The 22519-nt window shown below is 33.7% G+C and overlaps 1 protein-coding gene across 6 annotated transcripts; it reads left to right on the forward strand.

Moving 5' to 3' along the window:
- The first annotated feature begins 14 nt into the window (after positions 1–14).
- Positions 15–20261, forward strand: LOC124387223 (hemicentin-1-like). 6 transcript variants are annotated; one of them, XM_046851437.1, is made up of 18 exons: positions 15–127; positions 893–964; positions 2039–2071; positions 4032–4304; positions 5096–5365; positions 5519–5788; positions 6578–6841; positions 7938–8207; positions 9362–9634; positions 9863–10129; positions 11036–11284; positions 11648–11917; positions 12422–12694; positions 15773–16036; positions 17241–17489; positions 17580–17687; positions 19465–19625; positions 19791–20261. In XM_046851437.1, exons 2-17 carry the CDS (start codon positions 934–936, stop codon positions 19590–19592), a joined length of 3492 nt encoding a protein of 1163 aa, XP_046707393.1. In that variant the 5' UTR covers positions 15–127; positions 893–933; the 3' UTR covers positions 19593–19625; positions 19791–20261. The 6 variants fall into 6 exon arrangements, with proteins under 6 accessions (XP_046707393.1, XP_046707392.1, XP_046707391.1 ...); XM_046851436.1 differs by having other exon boundaries at positions 19465–19621; XM_046851435.1 differs by having other exon boundaries at positions 19465–20261.
- The last annotated feature ends 2258 nt before the right edge of the window (positions 20262–22519 follow it).

The following is a 22519-nucleotide window of genomic DNA, read 5'->3' on the forward strand; positions in this document are numbered from 1 at the left end:
TCCATGACACATGCAGTTATGAATGCATTGGAACAATGAGACATTGTTGTGTTTGTTTTCTAGACTTGTTGAGCTGTGTGAGTTTAAGAATATAAGAAATGCTCTGTCTTGCACATTCTCAGTAAAGGTAAGGAAAAAAAACACTTGCATATTCTCACTACTGCTAGTTTCTGTGTTGTATGTTTTTCAGCACTCAATAAGATGAGATAATACCAAAGGTGAACATAATGGTAAACATCATTAAAACCTCAACAGCATATAATTTTGTTACGTTATGTTGCATCTGCAAATGAAAACGTGTCCACTATCGCAACAGAGATATACAGAGTGTAAATATACAGAGTGTCTACTGAAGTGTTTCACTCATTATTCGCTTCTCCCCCACACACTTTTCATATTCTTGGGCTATTCCTAAATATGTGCTCATGTTTTCAATTTAGCACAATATTTGTTGTCTTTTTATCTCCTGATAATTATTGCCTTCTTTAAATCTGTGGTAGAAGAGATTGCTAGTGAGAGCAAACACATTCAATAACTGATTTCATGCTGATAAGTTGTAATTATTAGTGTCTATACATTTTTTCTAACCACATAACCTCTCTCTCTCTCTCTCTCTCTCTCTCTCAATGTGTGTGTGTGTGTGTGTGTGTGTGTGTGTGTGTGTGTGTGTTTCTTTCTCTCTAAATTGTATTGTTTTAAAACTACTATATTTTGTAGACCACTATATTTCGGAAAAATACCCCGGTCCACATTACTGTAAAGAACATAAGGCACATTATTCATTTTCTGAAATCAGTTATCCTGCTTGAAATTGCAAAAAGTAATAGTATAAAGTAAGATTTTTCACCTGCATTTTCTCTCTTTTATTTTCTTTCACATGATTGGACCACAGTAAGTAAAAATTTATATTCATCATCAGATCAGTAGGAGAGGATGGAGCTCAGTCCATTCTGTGTGATGATCTGTGAGTAAATGTTCTCTCTCTTTATTATATTATTTTCTTGGACAGGCTGAGAATCCCGATATCTGGATATCTGGTGCAATGTGATTGTGAAAGTTTGTGATAAATGTCCATTGTTATAAGCACTATACAATAAAAATGGAATTGAAAATTAAAATAGAAAATTACTCTATGACTTAAGCTCATGAGAAATCGGAATTTAAAGTGAATAGAGTCTCTCCAGCATGTTCTACTTGTTAATGATTTAGATTTCTATAATTTATGTGACATTTTTGTAGTCCTTAAAGTGAAGAATGTTGCTGTTGTAGTTTCTATAAAACTGTAGGTCTTAGCATTAGCCCAGCAGCAGTATATACCAAGTAGAATAAATATGAATGCTTTAAAGACAGATTTGTTATTTAGAAAAATGCATAATGATTAATATGACCTTTTGTATGGAGATGATTAACAGTTATATAAAGAGTTTTGAGTGTTATTGCATTGTAATGGTCATCGCTGATGTTTTTTTTACATAGAAAAGGTATTTATTTCAATAGAAATAAATATAAAGTAAGTACATAAGTATGAAGTAATATAGTAAAAATATAAAAATAATTGCTTATTAATTCATTAAGCTGTGGTAATTATCTGCAAAATGCTATGGTGTAATTATAAGCTTTACAACAGCTACACTACATTGCCAAAACTATTGAGTCACCTAGTCATAAGAACTGTATGCCCTTTTTGAGCATATCCTTCTTGCTCATTCAGACACAAGGGTGTTAGTAAAATCAGGTACTGATGTAGGTGAGATGAGGAGGCCTAAGGTGCAGTCAGCATTCCAGTTCATCCAGTTTATTCAGTGGCATGGTCATGTTGGAACAGGTTTGGGTCTCCTACTTCAAGTGAAGGGAAAATGTCATGCTAGTGCATCCAAAGACGTTCTATAAAACTGTGTGCCTTCAGCTTTGCGATAACAGTTTGGGAAAGAACCACATATGGCTGGAAAAGTCAGGTCATCCAAAACCTTTAGCATTTTAGTGTATCTGTATTGTTTACTTGCATAATTTTTTATGCTTCTCTCCTTTTTACTTTTAGTTCTAACTGGGCTCATCCATGTTACACAAGCAGGTGATATAAGTTATTCTTCCATTCACCCTCCATATGCATGTAGATATCCATCTCTTAATTCGAATGATAAGTGGCTTTAAAAAATATTATTTACAATGTGATTAAGTTGAGTGATTATGGTTTTAAAGAGAATTAAATAGTATTGTTAATGCTGCAATCAGCTTTAAACGTTGATTTGGAAATAGTGAGGGGGCTAATATCAGACTAAGAGCTTTTAATATAAATGCATACACACTAATGCAGGTGAACTTCTGTACACCTTCTGTTTCCTTTACTGTTTTAATATCTGGCATTTCTATGAACTAATAGTGGTAAAAACCCTTCAACACTCAGTATTTAAAGGGCCTTCATTTATAAAAACACAGCAAACTAAATTATAATTGTTGCTGTGTTCAATTGATAGATTATTGTCTGCTTGTTTTTGTCTTCATATTTGATCTACTTGATTAACTGGTTGTAAAACAAACATTGCCTACTGTATATCTGCCTGTCTTCATATTATGCTACTTCTTATTCTGTATTTTAAACTAATGGTTGGGTTTGGAACAGTGTGGCTATTTGGACTAGTTTGTTCCCATTTATTTGTTTGATTTGGATTATGCAAGACAAAAGCAGATAAAATCAGAAGATAATTACAGTAAAATCACACAGTTGGGCTAAATAGCAAAGTGAAGATGAACTGACTAGATTCTTCCAACTAGTACTATTGATTGTGTACCATTTGAAATTGTCTCTTGGTCTATGCTATTTATGTTCTCTTATGTTTTGTCATTAGAAGCCTATTCTGCAGTTAGATTAATATATTTAGATAAACAGTATTGACTTAGAATTAACAATTCCAATTTAGCACTTCTTTAACTCACTGACATCACTCCTGACAGGTATTTTAAACCTATGTCTGTTTTCACATCACACAGACCAAGAAGCTCTTGGTTTCCCACAAACCAGGGGCTGTCACCATTAGTATGCTTATCTCCAGTCCACTTTTGGCTCAATCTCCAATAGAGGTGCTAAGTGGGCTCTGTACTAGCAGATCACCTGTCAACTGAGCTTTAGCTTCCCACAACTCTCTTCACATCCTGTCACTAACTGTCATGTATTTCTTCACATAACTCAGCTACCCTGGCTGCTCTAGCTTTATGCTTTACATATACCTTCCTTCTTTCTTCCTTAGAAACTGGCAGTGACAAGTTTTCTGTTACAAGCATAACCTTAACTGAGTAAGGGAACACTTTACTTTAACTTTGCTCATATGGAAATATATCAAAATCAAATGATTCAACAAAGAATTGCTGCTTTTTACTCTGTGAAGTTCAAGTTTGTTCTCTGCTTGTGTTTGGTGTATGCACTGTGTGATCTGCTAGCTCAGCCATTTAGTTTTTATCTGTTTTCCACCATGAGACTGGATATGCTCATTAGCCTGTTTGTTTCACACAGCAGCCCTTTCACTGTTGCTCGAGACTTTAGCTTCCAATCTGACAAGCTCCGTTATTTCTGTAGCATCCTTCACCATTACCATACATATCCTGCCTAAAATCTGTATTTTGCTCCCACTTCCCAAAATATCCATTCCATCACCTCTTGCTTTCAAACTAACTGCATGCCTTCATAACTTTTAAACCTCGCCTCCTTTTACAATTTATACAACTCCTTTTAACACTGCCATCTGACTCCTGCTAAGAATGCCCACTTAAAGGGCAGTTTCAACATTTTTACTTAAAAGCTCTTCCTGCTCAGTCATCCTACTTCAAAACTTTGCTGTATTTTTTCCAATTTAGCAACAGAAGAGATTCTGCAAGTCATCTTGTCCCACAATCCACATTGTGACCTACTGTATATAATCCAATTGTAGCAATTGTTATAAGTACTCTGACAGAGCTTCATCGCTTACATCTGTTACTACATATTTAATATGTTCTAAATTAAGTCATACATTAAACAATAGTGTTTTCTTTTATAGAGAGTCCTAAATCTGTGGTGATTATAAAGCCTGATACAGAGGTGTTCAGAGGAGAAAGAGTGGATTTCAGGTGTGACATACAGGAAGGTGGGGACACTGAGTGGAGATATGACTGGTATAAGAATGATTACAAAGAGGACCTACACCACACAACACAGGAGTTCAGCATCAACTCAGTTACAGACACTGACAGCGGTGAATACACATGCAGAAGGTGGAGAAGAGACTCTCAGAGCTCAGATTTCAGTGATCCTGTTACACTCACTGTATCAGGTGAGTGCGTGAGTTTATGTATTACTTTAATACATATTATTAGTCTTTAATTTTTAAATAAAACTAATAGAAATTAGTAATTATTTGTTTCAAGTTTATACTTATTTGAATTTGTACTATCTTTCAATGAGCTACACTGTAACTGACTTTTGTTCTAATGACTTTACAGCTACCTTGTTTACTTAACATGTTTACTTTTCCATCATAAAACACTGAATTCACTAATTGCTGGTAACAACAGTAATCATCACAACTTATAAGCCAGTCTGACTGAACATAATTTTGCCTTACTTGACATATGAAAAAACAGGTTCTGCACCTAAGAGTCAAACTGGTCCTACCTTCACAATTCCACATTTGAATATAAAAATTTAAGCGTTGTCCCTTCCCAGTAAAAATCTATAAGATTTGATAAGCAAGAAAGATTTCTAAATAAATAACAATGAGTTCAGTTGGTATTGCAGGCTGTTTTAACCCAAGCTTCCAACAGCAAAACACAAATTAACCCATTTATCTTTAACATGCACACCCAATAACTAGAAAACAATTTCTACTCCAGCACAGACTCTTTAACACATCAGTTGCATGAATGAGCCATACCTTCAACTGAATGGAGTCATTCAGCAATAAACTATATATACTTTACAATGATTATCCATCTTTACATTGTAAATTGTTAAACATGGAAATTGTTTAACTCTGTATTATGTAAATGCTGAATTAAGACATTCAAATAATAAACCCTTTTGCTGTAAAGACAAAAACAACTTTGATGTTTTTTATGTTAACAGAAAAACCCAAACCGACTGTGAGTGTGAATCCTCAGAGCTCCATCTACACTGGAGACAACATTACTTTGAGCTGTAATCTGCAGTCTACTGGATGGAGGTTTTACTGGTACAAAGATAATCAGCTATCAAAATATGTAAAAACTGCAAATACACACAGCAACACAATCCGCGGGAGAGCATTTAATAAAGGAAAAATAAGATACTCCTGCAAAGCACTCAGGGGAAACTATGAGTCAGAGTTCAGTGATTCAGCCATGATTACAGTGAGCGGTAAGTCATGTTTTCTACATTTTTACTACAGATATAAAGTTGGAAACTTTATCTAAAAATTAATAATTTAAATAATGAAAATATATTACATATCACATGTTTGGAAGTACTGAATATGTTGGTGTTTTTTATTTTTTTATTATGTATGTATAGAGAGACCAAAGCCTGTAGTGAAAATACAGCCAGATAATTCAGTGTTAATCGGGGACACTGTCACTCTCACATGTAACATATGGACTGGAGGATCCTGGAAGTACCACTGGTATAGAAATAATGAAGAACTCGGATATGCTGCAGGCAGGATGACCTACACAATTACTGCTGTGAAAGGCTCTGATAAAGGTCTTTATAGCTGTAAAGGAACTCAATCATCAGACCCAAAATACACACAGAGCAGTGATGCAGTTACACTGACTATATTGGGTGAGTGTGTTTATTTCATACATTGTCTATCTGATTACATTTAAGAAGTATCTGCTGTTCATGACTTATAATGGACCCCTAAATAGCTGTTGACTGACTAAATTGAAACATGTGAGCATTTTTCTTTGATGTTCACTAAATAATTATTCGGCAAATATACTAAAGAGCTCCTGGGCAAAAAAATGCTAATTTAGCGAAACATTTCAATTCTATTTTTTTATATATCATATAATACATAAATACTACCGAAAACCATATCTGATGAACTACAGTTAAAAAGCAACATTACAAGTATTGGATGCTCTAACCTGCAGTATGAAATGGAGCTTTATAAAACACGTTATTGAGTTTGTGATGTTTAAGTTTTTGTTTTATTTCTTTGCTGTAAAGTTTCAAAACTGCAAAATGTTTTATGTTTGAGCATAAATACAAAGTGTAAAGAACAACAACAACAAAAAAAACCCCATTTTGAACATGTTTTCGAGTAAAAGTTATACTGTATATGTAAAGTTTGTGATTTGTTAAAAATGTCTCTATTATTTTCTGTATGCCTGTACACAGTAAATTGATAAAGAGTAGAGAGAGATCAAAGACCTGCATCATTTTCTGACCCCCACTTGAAGCCTTATATTTGCTGTCTCTAAAGTATTTTCATTGACATCAGTGTCTAGCTAAAAATGATGAAAAAGTTTAAAAATAGATGTCATTTGACAACATCATAGAGAAAATATTACTGTTTTGTTTAGTCTAACTAAGACTACTTTACTTTCTATTCATATTTTACATCAGAAAAACCTGAACTCACATCAGACCTTAAAGGAGACGTACTGACCGGAAACTCAGTGACTCTGTACTGTACACTGAAGCCGCACCCTGTTAAATGGAAGTTTTACTGGATTAAAGACACACAGACTCACGAGACTGAGACTGAAACACACTCCTACACCATCAGCTCAGTCAACATCTCTGATGGAGGTCAGTACAGGTGCAGAGCTGGAAGAGGAAACCCAGTCTACACAAACTACAGTGATGCACTCTGGGTAAATGTTACTGGTGAGTACAAGATGTTCTGTTAAGCCGAATCATATAATTAAATCATATAATTTACATACAGAGAAATCATTTCATTATTATTATTCAAAAATAAGTAGAGACAGTGTGATAAACAGCTGAGCAGGACTGGTGTGGTATGAGCTGGAAAGCAAGTGACACAACACTCATTTTGTAGAAAATGTCACCTAAAACTTTAACGCTCTTTAAGCATTAAAAGTGCTTTAGAAATTTTAACATAATCTTTATCTGATCTGCCTGAGTGTGTATGAGTTTAAAGGATGAGGGTCAAACTTAATTTTACTGAACCACTGAGTGTAAGAGACTGTAGGATCTGAAAGATTATGAGAGATTGGAGAATGTGTATGAGGAGTTATAAACTGAAAACGTGTGTGTGTGTGTGTGTGTGTGTTGGGGGGTGGGGGTTCTGCCACCATGTGTAGGTCAGAATTCTCTTTCTTTTATTAATTCTATATGTTAAAAGTGTGATCACATTATATTTTCGGTTATTTCTAGCATTATTGTTCATAAAAAAGTCAGGTAATAAAGTACTCAGTAATTTAGATATGAATCAATAGTCTTTCTTTCCTTCTTTCGGCTGCCCCTGTTCGGGGTTGCTACGGCGGATCATCCGTCTCCATACCACCTTGTCCTCTACATCTGCCTCTTTCAAACCAGCTACCTGCATGTCTTCCCTCACCACATCCATAAACCTCCTCCTTGGCCTTCCTCTTTTCCTCCTTCCTGGTGGCTCCATCCTCAGCATTCTTCTACCGATATACCCCATGTCCCTCCTCTGCACATGACCAAACCATCTTAATTGCATTTCTCTTAACTTGTCTTTAAAATGTCCTACCTACACCTTCCCCAATAATAAACAAATTTCTTAAGAAATTAATCTATCAAAAAAAACCCACAGAAATTTTTTTTTTTTTTTTAACAGAACTTGATTCATTGAGTCAGTGTTTCACATTGAGATCTACATTTACTTCAGTAGCAGTGAATGATAAACTGATATTACTTAGATTACAGATTAACAAATTGCTACTCATAAAAATAATGGTGTTATGAAATTAATGGTGTTATTTTTTTTCCCCAGAGAGTCCTAAACCTGTGGTGATTATAAAACCTGATACACGGGTGTTCAGAAAAGAGAAAGTGACATTCATATGTGAAATGCAAACAGAAAGAGACACTCATTGGACATACACCTGGTTCTCTGACAGATTTTATGAACCCTTCAGAGGGCATTACCAATTCAGCATTAGATTCATTGTTGACTATAACAGTGGTATGTACAGGTGCAGAGGGTTGAGTGTTGGCTATCAGAGCTCAAAGATGAGTGATCCTGTTGGACTTTGGGTGTCTGGTGAGTTTGCAAATACATTTTGTTATAATGTCTTTCATTAATTTATTAGTGATCTCTGTAGAGAATATCACTCATTTAATCTTTTAGATTTGTTCCAGATATACTGTTATTATGTACTGTTGTTGTCATTATATTGATTTAAAAAGCTGATTCTGACTGGAGAAACATCAACAATCATTTTACATTTAATTACTTGTTTTGTTGTAAAAAAAAAAAAAATTATTCACCTAATAATCCAGCTGACCCTACTCTCTTGATTCCACATGTCTGAAATAAGATAACTGTTGTGACTTCACAGTAAAGATCCGTACCTTTTAAAAGAGTGAAAAAGATTTTTAAATACAGTATAATTAGGCGACACTTTTATACTGTTAGATTACTTTTAGATTACTTTTATACTATTTATTAAAGTTTTCACTAGTTTTAGAGTTTGTTCCAAATTTTATTGTATTAGGAACAAAATCTTATTATAATAATTGTATCGCTCTCTTGTCTGCTCTTACTTTCCACTTTCACTTTATTTTAAATTAACAGGTTAATTTATATTGCATTTAAAGTGAGCATTGCAGAGATCTGATCTGTACTAAACTGCTTTGAACCACCTAATATACAAATGCGATTGGTTTGCCAATTTCTAAGAATGACACAGTTAACAGAAGCTTTAATACAGAACAAATTTGTTCACTATTAAACCTTTTTTTTTTTTTTTACAAACCCTGGTGAGGAGGTAAAGGATGTAGGAAAAAGTATTATATTTGAAATGGAAAGTGTTCTGCAGGAACAAAAGTAATAGCTCCCTTAAAGTAGTAATATCTTTGAGATCAAAAGAACGCATGTAAATGTGTTCATCAATAAATACATTCACTTGTGTAAATAGTTGTATTTATTTATGCTTATTGTGAAAATCGTATTTTCTTCAAACATATCATAAATGACCTGCAATTAGATTAATCTTTGGTCTGTTTACATTTTAAGCAAATTATTGATTTTTTGTGCTTACTCAGTAACATATAATAATATAAAAAATATGTAGGCCTCATTGTTTAGCTGAGACCAGAATCATCTGAGAGACAAACAAAAATATTTCCACTCCATATTCAGTAGTTGGCTAGTACAGTAAATTTAAATATTTATGTTTGTTTTGTCTCTAACAGCAAAACCTAAACCTGAACTCACATCAGACCTTAAAGGTCCTGCCCTGACAGGAAACTCAGTGACTCTGTACTGTACAGTAAAGGAGCAGTCTGTGGGATGGAAGTTTTACTGGATCAAAGTTGAACAGAGCCAAGAGTCTGAGAGTGAAACACACTCCTACACCATCAGATCAGTCAGTGTCTCTGATGGAGGTGGGTACAGATGCAGAGCTGGAAGAGGAAACCCAGTCTACTACACACACTACAGTGATGCATTCTGGGTAAATGTTACTGGTGAGTGTGACTCCATTGCACAGTAGTAGTAGTAACACAGTAAGTTATAGTTACACAGCTACATGGAACATAGTTGTTCATACACAGAACTTATTCCATACATGAAAATGAATTAATGTTTAACATTTTGCACTTCTATTCTGAACCACTAAATATTGTACCAAAATAAACGTTAATATAATATTGCTGTATATTAAAATATAAAAGTATACATTTTATTATAAACAGGTGAATCGCCTTCAGTGTCTCTGATCATCAATCCCAGCAGATCTCAACACTTTACTGCTGCCTCTCTCTCACTGAGCTGTGAGGACCAGAGAGACTCTACTGGATGGACAGTAAGAAGATACACACACAATGAGACATGGTTTGATTGTTCATCAGTTTCAGGATCTGCATGTTACATCAGCTCCCTCTCTCCATTACACACTGGAGTTTACTGGTGTGAGTCTGAATCTGGAGAACACAGTGATTCAGTCAACATCACAGTACACAGTGAGTCTTTATCACTTCTCATCAGTAGAATTTAATACATAAACCCGACTAACATAAAAAAAAGCCGAAACTGTAATTTATATTAAAAGAATTTACTTGATACCTTAGTTGCATCTCTTAAATTTTTTTTTTTTTTTGCATCTCCTAAAATATATAATACCTTACTTATAAAAAGAAAGAAAAACATGAAAACTAATATAGTAATCTGTAATTGGCAGCACTGCAGTAAAACCTAATCTCTAAAAGTGAATGAGGGACTTCTGGAAATTTTACTGAAATAATAACATTATTTTACTTAGGTTACGCTCTTCAGCTTTTACAGTTATTTTTTTTCCTCTTTCAGTCATTACATCATAATTAACATAATTGTATAATTTATATATTTCCAATACTGAGAAAATGATGAAAGCTTTAAGGTACTGTATAATATATTATAGATATAATTATGTATAATACATCAATAGATTATATATGTTTGTTTAGATTTATGATATAATACATATCAAAATAAGAGATATTTATATTCATAATAATAATTATGCAATGTAAATCCACTTTTTTTTTATTTGTAAATTCCACATGAGCATTAAATGATTTGCAGTTCTAAAAAAAAGGAAATGTGTGTATATATATATATATATATATATATATATATATATATAAAGTATATTGTGGTCTGTAACTAGAATTGATTTTGCACAACAATTACACTTTTCCTCTTTCTGCTGCACTTTAAACATGCTACACACGTTTATCTGCACATGATCAGAAACTGAAAGCATTTTAAACTCTAGTGTTCATTGTATTTGAGGTTGTACACTTAAAGGTATATGCTTGTAAATTTAGTGTATTATGTAGTGAATATTAAGTGTATCTCTTTGTATTGCTTTGTTCTCTTTCCTACAGATGGTGAAGTAATACTTGACAGTCCTGTCCATCCTGTGACTGAGGGAAATCCTCTGATTTTACGCTGTTTATATCGCAACACAAACATCTCAGACTCAGGTGCTAATTTCTATATAAATGATTCGATCGTCCAGGACCTGACTGCAGGGGAGATGACCATCAGTAGTGTCTCAAAGTCAGATAAAGGTTTCTACTACTGTAAAGACCCAGAGATTGGTGAGTCACCAAAAACCTGGGTTTCAGTCAGAGGTGAGACATTTTGCATATATTCATTTCAATGAAAAGTTACATAGTTTGAGTCAGTTCTCCATTCTTAAGACATTATACTGTAGAAATGTTTATTATGACGTTATAGTCATTTACACTGTTTAAGCTTCGTGAATTAGTTATATGATCTTGACTACACTTTGGAATTTAATTTGTAGAAATGGTTTGAATCATTTTCAATTTTCCCAGCAATTTTGTGTATATACCTATTGTATTCTATATGGAGTACTTTACACCAGAGAAACATTACAGTATTTACCAAAAGATGGCTAGATTATATATAAAAATACTTGCATAATGTTTGGAGACTTTATATATGCTAAATGGTTTATTATATTTGTATAGCAAGACCAAAGCCTGTAGTAAAAATACAGCCAGCTGTGAATGTGTTCATTGGGGAAACTGTCACTCTCACATGTGACATACAGACTGGAGGATCCTGGAAGTATCACTGGTATAGAAATAATGAAGAACTAGGTGATGCTACAGGAAAGAAGACCTACACAATCACTGATGTCGAAGCCTCTGATACAGGTCCATACAGCTGTAATGGAACTCATTCATCAGACCCAAAATACACACAGATCAGTGATGCTTTTACACTGACTGTATCAGGTGAGTGTGTTTTATATCACATATTGTCGGTTCCATTTGCTTTTAAATGGATTTTTCACATGGGACAAAATTGCATCATGGTTCTTTTACAGTATCTCAATGTAATGGTTATTTCAATAAATAATAAACAGATTATTAAATAGATGATCTTATATTAAATATAACATATTTAAAATAAAAATTAACCTATACCACACACATGCGCACACACACACACACACACACACACACACACACACACACACACAGACAATACTTAAACATTTTCATTTCAGTCTTTTAGTGATAATTCTCCAAAATATTCTTTACTCTATACATCTATTAAATTGTATTGTAATAAATATAACAAAATAAATATACTATAGAGAGATTAGAGCTCTATATCACAGCAGTTATTTTATAAACCTTCACTTTAATCACAGTGAATCATTACATTTAATATTCCTTTTTTCAGTTTCATGTCAAAATTTTTTTTTTAATCTTTCTATATTTGATTTTTAACAGAAAAACCTGAACCTGAACTCACATCAGATCTTAAAGGAGCTGCACTGACAGGAAACTCAGTGACTCTGTACTGTACACTGAAGCTGCAGTCTGCTGGATGGAAGTTTTACTGGATGAAAGACACACAGAGCCGTGACACTGAGACTGAAACACACTCCTACACCATCAAATCAGTCAGTGTCTCTGATGGAGGTCAGTACTGGTGCAGGGCTGGAAGAGGAAACCCAGTCTACTACACACACTACAGTGATGCACTCTGGGTAAACATAACTGGTGAGTATCTGACTGCATTGCACAGTACAAGTTAACAGTAGAACCACACAGTAAGTTATATTTTGACACCTACATACAGAGAACAAATACATTCTCCACAGTAGCTTCAGTATCTGATGAGTAAGGAAGAGGAGGTCTAAAACGTTTAAACTGATCCACTAAGTGTGTAAAAACTGCAGAATCAGAAAGAATAAGGGGTGTGTGGATGTGTGTGCAGCATACAATAATAAGCAGAGGTGTCAAAAGTACACACATCCTTCACTTAAATAGAAGTATAGATATTCATGTTTTAAAATACTCAGGTAAAAGCAAAGTAAAAAATATAATTTTTTACTCAAGTTAAAGTAAAGAAGTTTGGACTCCGACATGTACTTAAGTAAAACATAGCCAGTACTACTACTTCTAGATGTTCTAAATGTACCACATATTAATATTTCATGTTTATAATACTCTAAGTAACATGGAGAAATATAGATGCTTTATGCAAATGTATGTTTATCATTAAAACCAAACTCAACATAGAGCATTAAGACAAAATGTTCTTGTAAATGTTTTAAAGTAATTATAGTGTTTTAAATTACATAAAACATTAGGACACCAAAGGGAACTTTTGCTATGTTTCCACACAGACGGTTAACGAGGTGATACCGGAGAAACTGTACCACTTCTAAATTTCATAGCGATTTTAGCGGTTTTCAATGTGAACTGGTTTATGTAAAAGACATTTAGAGTTTACTATACATATATTTATTATGTCTGTAAGGCAAGTATTCACTGGGATTCAGGTTGTTTTATTTATTTGTTTGTGAAGGGACATACAGTTGTGTTCAAAATTATTCAACCCCCAATGCTGTAAATGGTTTTAGGGAATTTAGTGTACATTTGTAATTGTATTCAGAATGAAATCCTACAAGGACTTCTTAAAGAACCATATGCAACTAAAATGACATCAATTAGTTTTGTAATACAGTAGTAAATGTTTCTTTTGTGAATTCTTCATTGACATAATTATTCAACCCCTTAAAGACTACTACTCTGAAGAACAGAGGTTCAATGAAGTGTTTTCAATCAGGTATTGAAAACACCTGTGGATATCAGGGAGCAGCAATAAAGCCTAATAAGCACCAATTAGGCAGCTTTTAAATGACTGTGATACTCAGCTCCTTCTAGACATTTACTGGTGTGGTTACAAACATGGTGAGGTCAAGAGAATGGTCCAGGAAGACAAGAGAACAGGTGATTACTCTTCACAGGAAGGGCAATGGCTATAAGAAGATTGCAAAGATGTTAAACATACCAAGAGACACCATAGGAAGCATCATTCGCAAATTCAAGGCAAAGGGCACTGTTGAAACGCTACCTGGTCGTGGCAGAAAGAAGATGCTGACTTCGACTGCTGTGCGCTAAAAAGTCCCCGTGTGACTGCTGAGGAACTGAGAAAAGATTTGTCAGATGTGGGTACTGAAGTTTCTGCTCAGACAATACGGCGCACCCTGCGTAATGAAGGCCTCCATGCCAGAACTCCCAGGCGCACCCCCTTGCTGTCCCCAAAGAATAAGAAGAGTCGACTGCAGTATGCCAAAAGTCATGTGGACAAACCACAGAAGTTTTGGGATAGTGTTCTGTGGACTGATGAAACAAAATTAGAACTGTTTGGGCCCATGGATCAACGCTATGTTTGGAGAAGGAAGAACAAGGCCTATGAAGAAAAGAACACCTTGCCTACTGTGAAGCATGGCGGGGGGTCAATCATGCTTTGGGGCTGTTTTGCTTCTGCAGGTACTGGGAAGCTTCAGTGTGTGCAAGGTACCATGAATTCTCTTCAGTACCAGGAGATATTGGATGACAATGTGATGCAGTCCGTCACAAACCTGAGGCTTGGAAGACGTTGGACCTTTCAACAGGACAATGATCCCAAGCATACCTCCAAGTCCACTAGAGCATGGTTGCAGATTAAAGGCTGGAACATTTTGAAGTGGCCATCGCAGTCACCAGACTTAAATCCGATTGAGAACCTCTGGTGGGACTTAAAGAAAGCAGTTGCAGTGCGCAAGCCTAAGAATGTGACTGAACTGGAGGCTTTTGCCCATGATGAATGGGCGAAGATACCCGTAGATCGCTGCAAGACACTTGTGTCAAGCTATGCTTCACGTTTAAAAGCTGTTATAACTGTAAAAGGATGTTGTACTAAGTACTAAGATTGAATGTCACTTGGGGGTTGAATAAAACTGATAATGATGTGAGCTCAGAAAAGACATTTGTGGTTATTTTATTATAAATGTTATGTTATATTTGTCTGACCTACACGTGCCTCTTTGATTTAATTGTAAGCAGGATGACTGAATGATCATAATCAATGTCAAACCGACCAAAACAATCAATTTCAGTGGGGGTTGAATAATTTTGAACACAACTGTAACAGATGGCAGAAAGCGCCCCCTGCCTGTTTTCTTTATTTTTTTAAAAGCACAGCATTCTGTTGTTATTATGAGGGAATACAAATAAAAGTAGACCCTTTACAGATTCGAATGATGTTTTGCTATTATCTGCATGATAAAATAATTTAAGTTCAGTTTGGCATTATGAGGAAAAATGCCACAAGAAGCTTCTTATTTGCTAGTTTTTTGCTTCGTAAACTAGTCTACATCTGTGGTGTGTGTAAAAGCCAGGAAATGATAAACCAGTGGTAGATTGAAAAAGCCGCACAACTACAGGAAATATGTTGATGGGCTGAAAACAGTGCGCAGTGAGAGGAAAAAATGAAAAGTAATGAGCCTGTTTTGAAAATGTAAGATGTAGAAAGTACGGATATTTGTGTAAAAATGTAATGAGTAAAAGTAAGAAGTTGTCCGAAAAGTAAAGAGATAAAATTAAGAAGTGATACCAGAAAAATCTACTTAAGTACAGTAATTAAGTATTTATACTTCATTACTTCCCAACTCCGATAATAAGTGAAGACATGTGTATTACAGTATGATAAAAAAAATGTATAATACAGAATGTTTTTTTCTTTTTTACAAAATAAATGTGAATATATTTTTATATACAGTACTTAAATATAATAATATTTATTAACAGGTGAATCTCCTCCAGTGTCTCTGATCATCAATCCCAACAGAACTCAACACTTTACTGCTGACTCTCTCTCACTGAGCTGTGAGGGCCAGAAAGACTCTACTGGATGGACAGTGAGAGGACACACACAAAATGAGCTGTTCAATTGTTCATCAATTTCAGGATCTACATGTAACATCAGCTCCCTCTCTCCATCACACACTGGAGTTTACTGGTGTCAGTCTGAATCTGGAGAACGCAGTGATTCTGTCAACATCACAGTACACAGTGAGTCTTCATCACTTCTCATCAGTAGTATTTAATTATAACACCAATTCCGAAATAGTTGGGATACTGTGCAAAATTTAAATAAAAAACAGAATAAGATTATTTGCAAATCTCATAAATCAATATTCTATTCCCAATAAAACAAGCAAACAAAAACCCTATGAAATGTTTAAACTGAGAATACCAGTTTATTGACAACATTTGTGAATTTGATGGCTGGAACAGGGCTTTTAAAAAGTTGGAACAGGTCCATGTGTCCCACTGGGTGCTGAGTAGACCAGTCTGATGAAATTTTGAGAGAGGAATATTGTTTCATACTGTATGTGTCTTCAGGATTCTAGCTGCTGGTTCTGGGTGTCCTTTATTGTTTTTTTTGTTTGTTTGTTTATTTTGTTTCATTTTTGTTTTTAAATGCTGAAAGGCCTATACTGCAGTAATCTTCTATTATAAAGTCATGCTATTGTAATATATGCATTGTCTTGCTCAAATATGTAAGGCATTCCCTGAAAAAATATATATGTTTTGGATGGAAACATTTTTTGGTCTAAAACCTTTATATACCATTTAGAATTGATAGAGCATTCCCAAACAGGTAAACTCCATATTAAACAGGCACTAATGCACTTCCATATGATAGGAGATGCAGATTTATTAACTAAGCATTGATAAGTCAGATAGTCTCTTTCCAATTTATTCTGGAGGACATGTTGTCCATGGTTTCCAAACTTAAATACTTTTCCACTTTGCCTCATTTTAAATGAGCTTTCGCATAGCATTGTCTATGACATAGCTTCATGAATAGAAGAAAAAGAAATGTAGTGGTATTATGTTTTAGCTAGCCAGTAAACTGTATCCTTGATAGATATGTAGATATGGCCAGCAGGCATATACAAGAAGGTCTTTATTATTTAAATATTCATTGGTAATCCAATAAACAATATGAAACATCAAACCTTTGCACATTTGTCTCAGGTAAATTCTCAGATAATATATTTAGCCTAGAACATGATATTATAGCTACAAACATACCAGATAAAAAATAGAAAATTAATACTTGTAATTGAGAGAATAGAGTAAAATTTTCTTTTTTCATTTTAGTCATAAATATGGCATTGAGGTCATTAATTCACATCACATAGAACATATTAATAGAGGTCTGTATGCTAGAATCATATTTTTCAGTTGTTCTTTCTCTTTAACACAGGTGGTGATGTGATCCTGGAAAGTCCTGTCCGTCCTGTAACTGAGGGAACTCCTCTGACTTTACGCTGTTTACATCGTGACTCAAAGATCTCAGTCTCTGGTGTTTATTTCTATAATAAAGGTTCTATCATCCAGAACCAGGCTAGAAGAGAGATGACCATCAATAGCATCTCAAATTCAGATGAAGGTTTCTACCACTGTAAACACCCAGAGAGAGGAGAGTCACCAAAAAGCTGGATTACAGTAAAAGGTAAAGAAACCATTTATTCTTACTTGAATTCGATTTGTAACATTACGGTTTCATGTTTAAACAAATATTCATTTTCTCCTCTTTCCTTAGTTTCAGCTCCTTTATCCACTGTTGCAATTGTAGGACTGAGTCTGTCTTGTGTGTTTGTCATCATAATAATCTTACTGATCCTGCTGTTGTGTTACATCAAGACCAAAGGTATGATTGTCAGTTATTTGTGTCTATAGCACAATAAGTCACTTTAAAAAGTTTCTCATATCACCAAATATTTTAATACTTCAACTTGTATCACTGCTTTACTCTGTTGACTTAAGCTGCATTAGAGACAACATAAAATATCAAGAGATTTTGTTGTTTTATTTTATTCTTTTCTAAATGTTCTGTAGCTGGAACTAGCAATATAACCTATTCACAGGGTCTTATTAGAAACCAGAAACAACATGATAAGATAACTTGATAAACATAATGTCAGATCATTTTGCCAGTAGTTCAGGTGATGTGATTTTACTTTTCAATAATTGTATTTCAATAAGATGTGTAATCATTGTAATGCAGTACTTTTTAGATAAGATGATACAGATGGAATTGCTGTGATACAGCAGTCACATAGCAATAGCTTCCCTACACAACTTGAACTTTTTAATCACCAAAGTAATTTCTTGAGGAAATAAAGACTGTCTGTATACAACAAAGCTTTTGCTGCATGTTTGCAGATGTGTCTATGCTTTTGCACACTGTAATGTTTTGGTTGATAACTTGCCATCTTTCATGGTTAGAATTTACCAGGAAGCTGGAATGCTTCATTATACTATAATTTAAGGTTTTTGGGAAAATCATCCAGTTTCTACTTGCAGCTGAATAAAAATTATCTACAATAAAAATATATATATATTATTTTAGCATAATGTTGAGAAATTAGCTGAAATTCTTTAACTTGCTGAAGCTGGCTTCAGTAAAACATTATTTTTTTTACGAATTCGACAATAACTTATAGACAAACGTAAAGAACGGGAAAAATATAAAACTATAAATAATGCTGCATCTATAATCTTTTATAGATGCTGATGTGACTTATGCTAACACTAAATGAAAAGAAAAAAAAAAAAAAGAAAACAAAAAAGAAAACAATATGGGACAAAATTCTTTACATGTTTCTTCCCTGAAAACTTGATTTCATTCTTTTTTTTTTATTGACTTTTTAAATGATTTGATTTAACCATTTTAAACATTTTTGATTACTTCTGCTATGAATCATTCAGTAACTAAAATAATAGAATGTAATGGAGGGAAATATACAGTAGATGTGAAAATGTTGAGTGTTCATATAAATTAAATAATATTTATTTAGTATTCATTAAATGCAAAAACTAGGAAAGAGCAGTAATAGAGCTGGCACTGTATATTCAGAACTAAAGAAGAACACAGATGAATATAGTATAAGCTCAAAAAGTATTCAAAATATCTACAGACAATAGATTACTTAAGCAAACAGAGATATCGGCACTATATTTACATTATATTCAGCAATATGGCAGAAGTTAGTAAAAATTCTAAATTATTAAAATTCTATTATTACCATTTCTGTATCAAACCAATGACGTTTAGACATTGCTGCAGGATGGTGGGTAGTAGCTGGCTGCAGCAAACTCTTTAACCACTGATTTTTTTATTCCAAAAAACCCATTTTATAGCCATAAATTTATTTTTGACGTGTTTGGCTAGTTTTCAAGTTTAGTTAACATCAGTTAAAATACCTGCAGTATATTTTGTTATAAATGCATTTTAATTAAATATACAAAAGATAACAGCACAGCAACTTTCATCTGACATCTTCCAAGATTTGTACCAATGATTTGAGACTGTATTTTAAAATGTGATTTTTTTTTTTTTTGAGCTTTGCTACAGAATTTTGACACAAATATAAAGAGTGAAAAAACTCTGTAAAAAGCTTTGTATATCTTTTTTTTATATATAGATTTTGCCATTAGTGATGTGACTTATGCTGACATTGAAAAGACAAACCAAAGAGAAACCAAGGAGAAAACAATGTGGTACACAGGTGGGACACAAAAGAACTCCTTAAGCCCTCTGTTGAAAGCTTGATGCTCAGGAAAAAAAAAAAGGAATTCAAGGCAGGTGACAGGCTTCCAACAAAATATCCTTTATTTGTCATGGTCATGTTTTCTTTTGTTTATAATGTGTTTATGTTTCAGTGCAAAAGTAAAAAAAAAATATTAATAATAATCACTGCTGATAAAACATTTTGGACTAAACTTTATAAGCTGTCTTTTTCCCCCATAGGTCCATGTAAAAAGTCTAAGGTTTTCCAATCAGAAACTGAAAGTTGAAACAGCTAAAGAACATGGCGTATGGGACATATTGTGTTTTATTTTTTGCTTATTTCAAATATTTCTATTGTATGAAATTCTGGTAGGGATGTCAAAGGAGGAATATAAAGTTGTATTTTTACTTTCTATCTTTTACATTGGGTAAAACTGGAGGTTTACTAGTTCACTAGCACAGTAAATTTTAATATGGATATATATGTCTGAGGTTTTTTTGTTTTTACATATTTTATGTTTAGATTTTTCCTTTAATTTTGTTCAAACTCTTTAGGTGCTTCTATATTGTATATTTTAACATTAAAATTATAGCTTTGTTTTTTAATCATGTTTTAATAATTATAATTATCAATTTGATTGTGTTTTTCGTCCATTTTATTTCTGTTCTCATCTACAAGTATTACAGTAATAAATTCCAAACATCAGTATATATTAAGCGTGTTTGTTCATTTTTTAAACATAAATACACATTTTTATATTCCAAACAACAGTAGCTATTAAATTCAGGTTATTTCTTTTGTGTTATTATTAGACTATATTATTACAAGATGAATATTTAGTCAGTGCTGATTGGCTCTATATAATGCACTGTATGCACACTTTAAATGAAGGTCTAAAAAGTCATTACTTTGTGTTTTAACAGCATCGTTTATCAAGTGGACATTCTGGTGACAGTGTAGTGATTAATAATAATAATAATAATAATAATCGAAAAATCTTTTTAAAGTTTCAATTTTTAAATTCCAGCTTCTAAGCTTTAGCACCCAGAATCCCTTTCCTCCCAGACAGTCACAAATTTGTTAGTTTGAAATATAGAAAGTGCAGTTTTGAAGTCATCAATACCCTAAGTTTTGGGGAGGGTCAGTAGCATTATGGTAATCCTGGAGCCAAAGAAATACTGATCTGTAAGTGCTGTGTTGACAGGGGGCAACATGGGCACTCTGACTGGTCAATTTGTGCTACAGGAGGGTTGGACAAGATGTAGGCTAGCATTTGCACTCCATGTATATTATTGCGCTTTGGGTGCCCAATACTTTTTACTGTTTCACCAGTCAAGTGTTACAGATCGAAGACAGAATGCACAGTGTTCGTTCTTAGCCATAAAATGAAACCATAACATGTAATAGAGGCTCATTTGTAGTGTCCTGATGTCTGACCTGAATTTTTTTTTTTTATAATCCAGCTTTTTAAATAGCAACAAAACCCAGTTCTAAAAGAATATGGACTTGCTATTTGATGTCAACATGATTTACTCCCTCATGCTGACTCCATATTTTCAGTGTCGACGTTGCTGTCTGCATCCAGTTTCCACTGTGCACATATAACTTCTCATTTTCCAATTTCTTAGCTTAGTGTTTGTTGCTGCTTGGCCTGTGTGTTTTGTAAGCTTGACTGTGTATTCAGACAGATATATAATGTATATATTTACGTAAATCAATTTCCTTAATGGATAAAGTCCAACACTTTTTTTTCAACTAGAAAATCCACAAGAATATCTCATTGTTTCTAAGCTTAATTTCTAAACTGCTATTAACGGAAAGCAAGTCATGTATTTAATGAAAAACAAATAAGGAGTGTGTAATAAAGTAATTTAATCAGTATGTTCATTGCTAGGTAGAGTAGGAGTTGTGTTTGTAAATGTAAAAATGTAAAACAGATGTATAATGAGGTCAGCTCATGTGTAAGTGTGTAACAGTTGGGAGCAGCAGCACTGGCTTTAATTCACATTTACACATTTCACAATCTCCTTTTAATGCTAGGGGAATGTTGGAGCTCACACACTTAAACACACAGGATTCATACAAGCACACATTTACACCCCATCTACAACCCTGATACCAATGGATTTATTTATACATATTTACCTGCGTGTTAGTGTATTTTGTGTTGTGGACAAACAGAGGTTTGACCGGGAGGCTGAATCTGAAGCTTTGGTCCCCGAAAACCGAAACTGTATCCCTGAGAATCACACCGATTATTTATCTATTACTATCTATTGTCATTGTGATACAACAATTTTTTTCTTATTTTCTTTTTTTATGTAAAGGAAATTATAAAATCTTAATATTATTAGGACGTGGTTTACCGTGTATAAATAGAGCTAAATGGTAAGACCAGTATTATCAACTTTCAGGATTTCGGAAGTCATAATACAGTATCTGCGTGATATGTAATATTTCACTGTAATGTTTTTTGTAATGATTTTAAATTATTAAGCCATGTCTAAGATGTTCTGAGATATTATCAAACTTTAATACAATTTAAAAAGGCTTTGCTTTATGTGAAATTGGGACTTGGTACGTTGAAGCGGTGTGTGTTATTTTGCTTGATAATTCTCAGTTTTATTTTCTTCCTTCATTGTATGTGTGTGTCTTGTTTCTTTTTTATGTATTAATATTGTATATAAAGATATGCCTTTATTCGTCCCACCATGGGGGAAAGTTCTGTAAAGTTCTTGTTAAAGAGAATGGAGTGTTTTGGAATTGAGATTTCGAAATGTGCATCTTTCTTGATATTCTCTCAGGAAATAAAAAAGTTAATCTAAAATGTCCCAGAGCCCCTCTAATGGCTAGTTGCTTTAACCCCAGACCCTTCACAAATAATATAAGTTTATTCACTTGAGTGTTTTAGTAATTAATGGTGCAAATATAAACAAAATCTCCTGAGCACAAAGAAAATCATTGCTTA

Source organism: Silurus meridionalis, chromosome 6, assembly GCF_014805685.1.
Source record: "Silurus meridionalis isolate SWU-2019-XX chromosome 6, ASM1480568v1, whole genome shotgun sequence".
Classification (NCBI taxonomy): Eukaryota; Metazoa; Chordata; class Actinopteri; order Siluriformes; family Siluridae; genus Silurus; species Silurus meridionalis.

Excerpts from the sequence above, each read along its gene's own strand:
- LOC124387223 (XM_046851435.1), top strand. The coding sequence starts at position 934 with ATGGAGCTCAGTCCATTCTGTGTGATGATCT. Across the intron at positions 11,918-12,421 it reads TTTTACACTGACTGTATCAG|AAAAACCTGAACCTGAACTC; the intron begins GTGAGTGTGTTT and ends GATTTTTAACAG. Across the intron at positions 17,490-17,579 it reads AAGCTGGATTACAGTAAAAG|TTTCAGCTCCTTTATCCACT; the intron begins GTAAAGAAACCA and ends CTCTTTCCTTAG.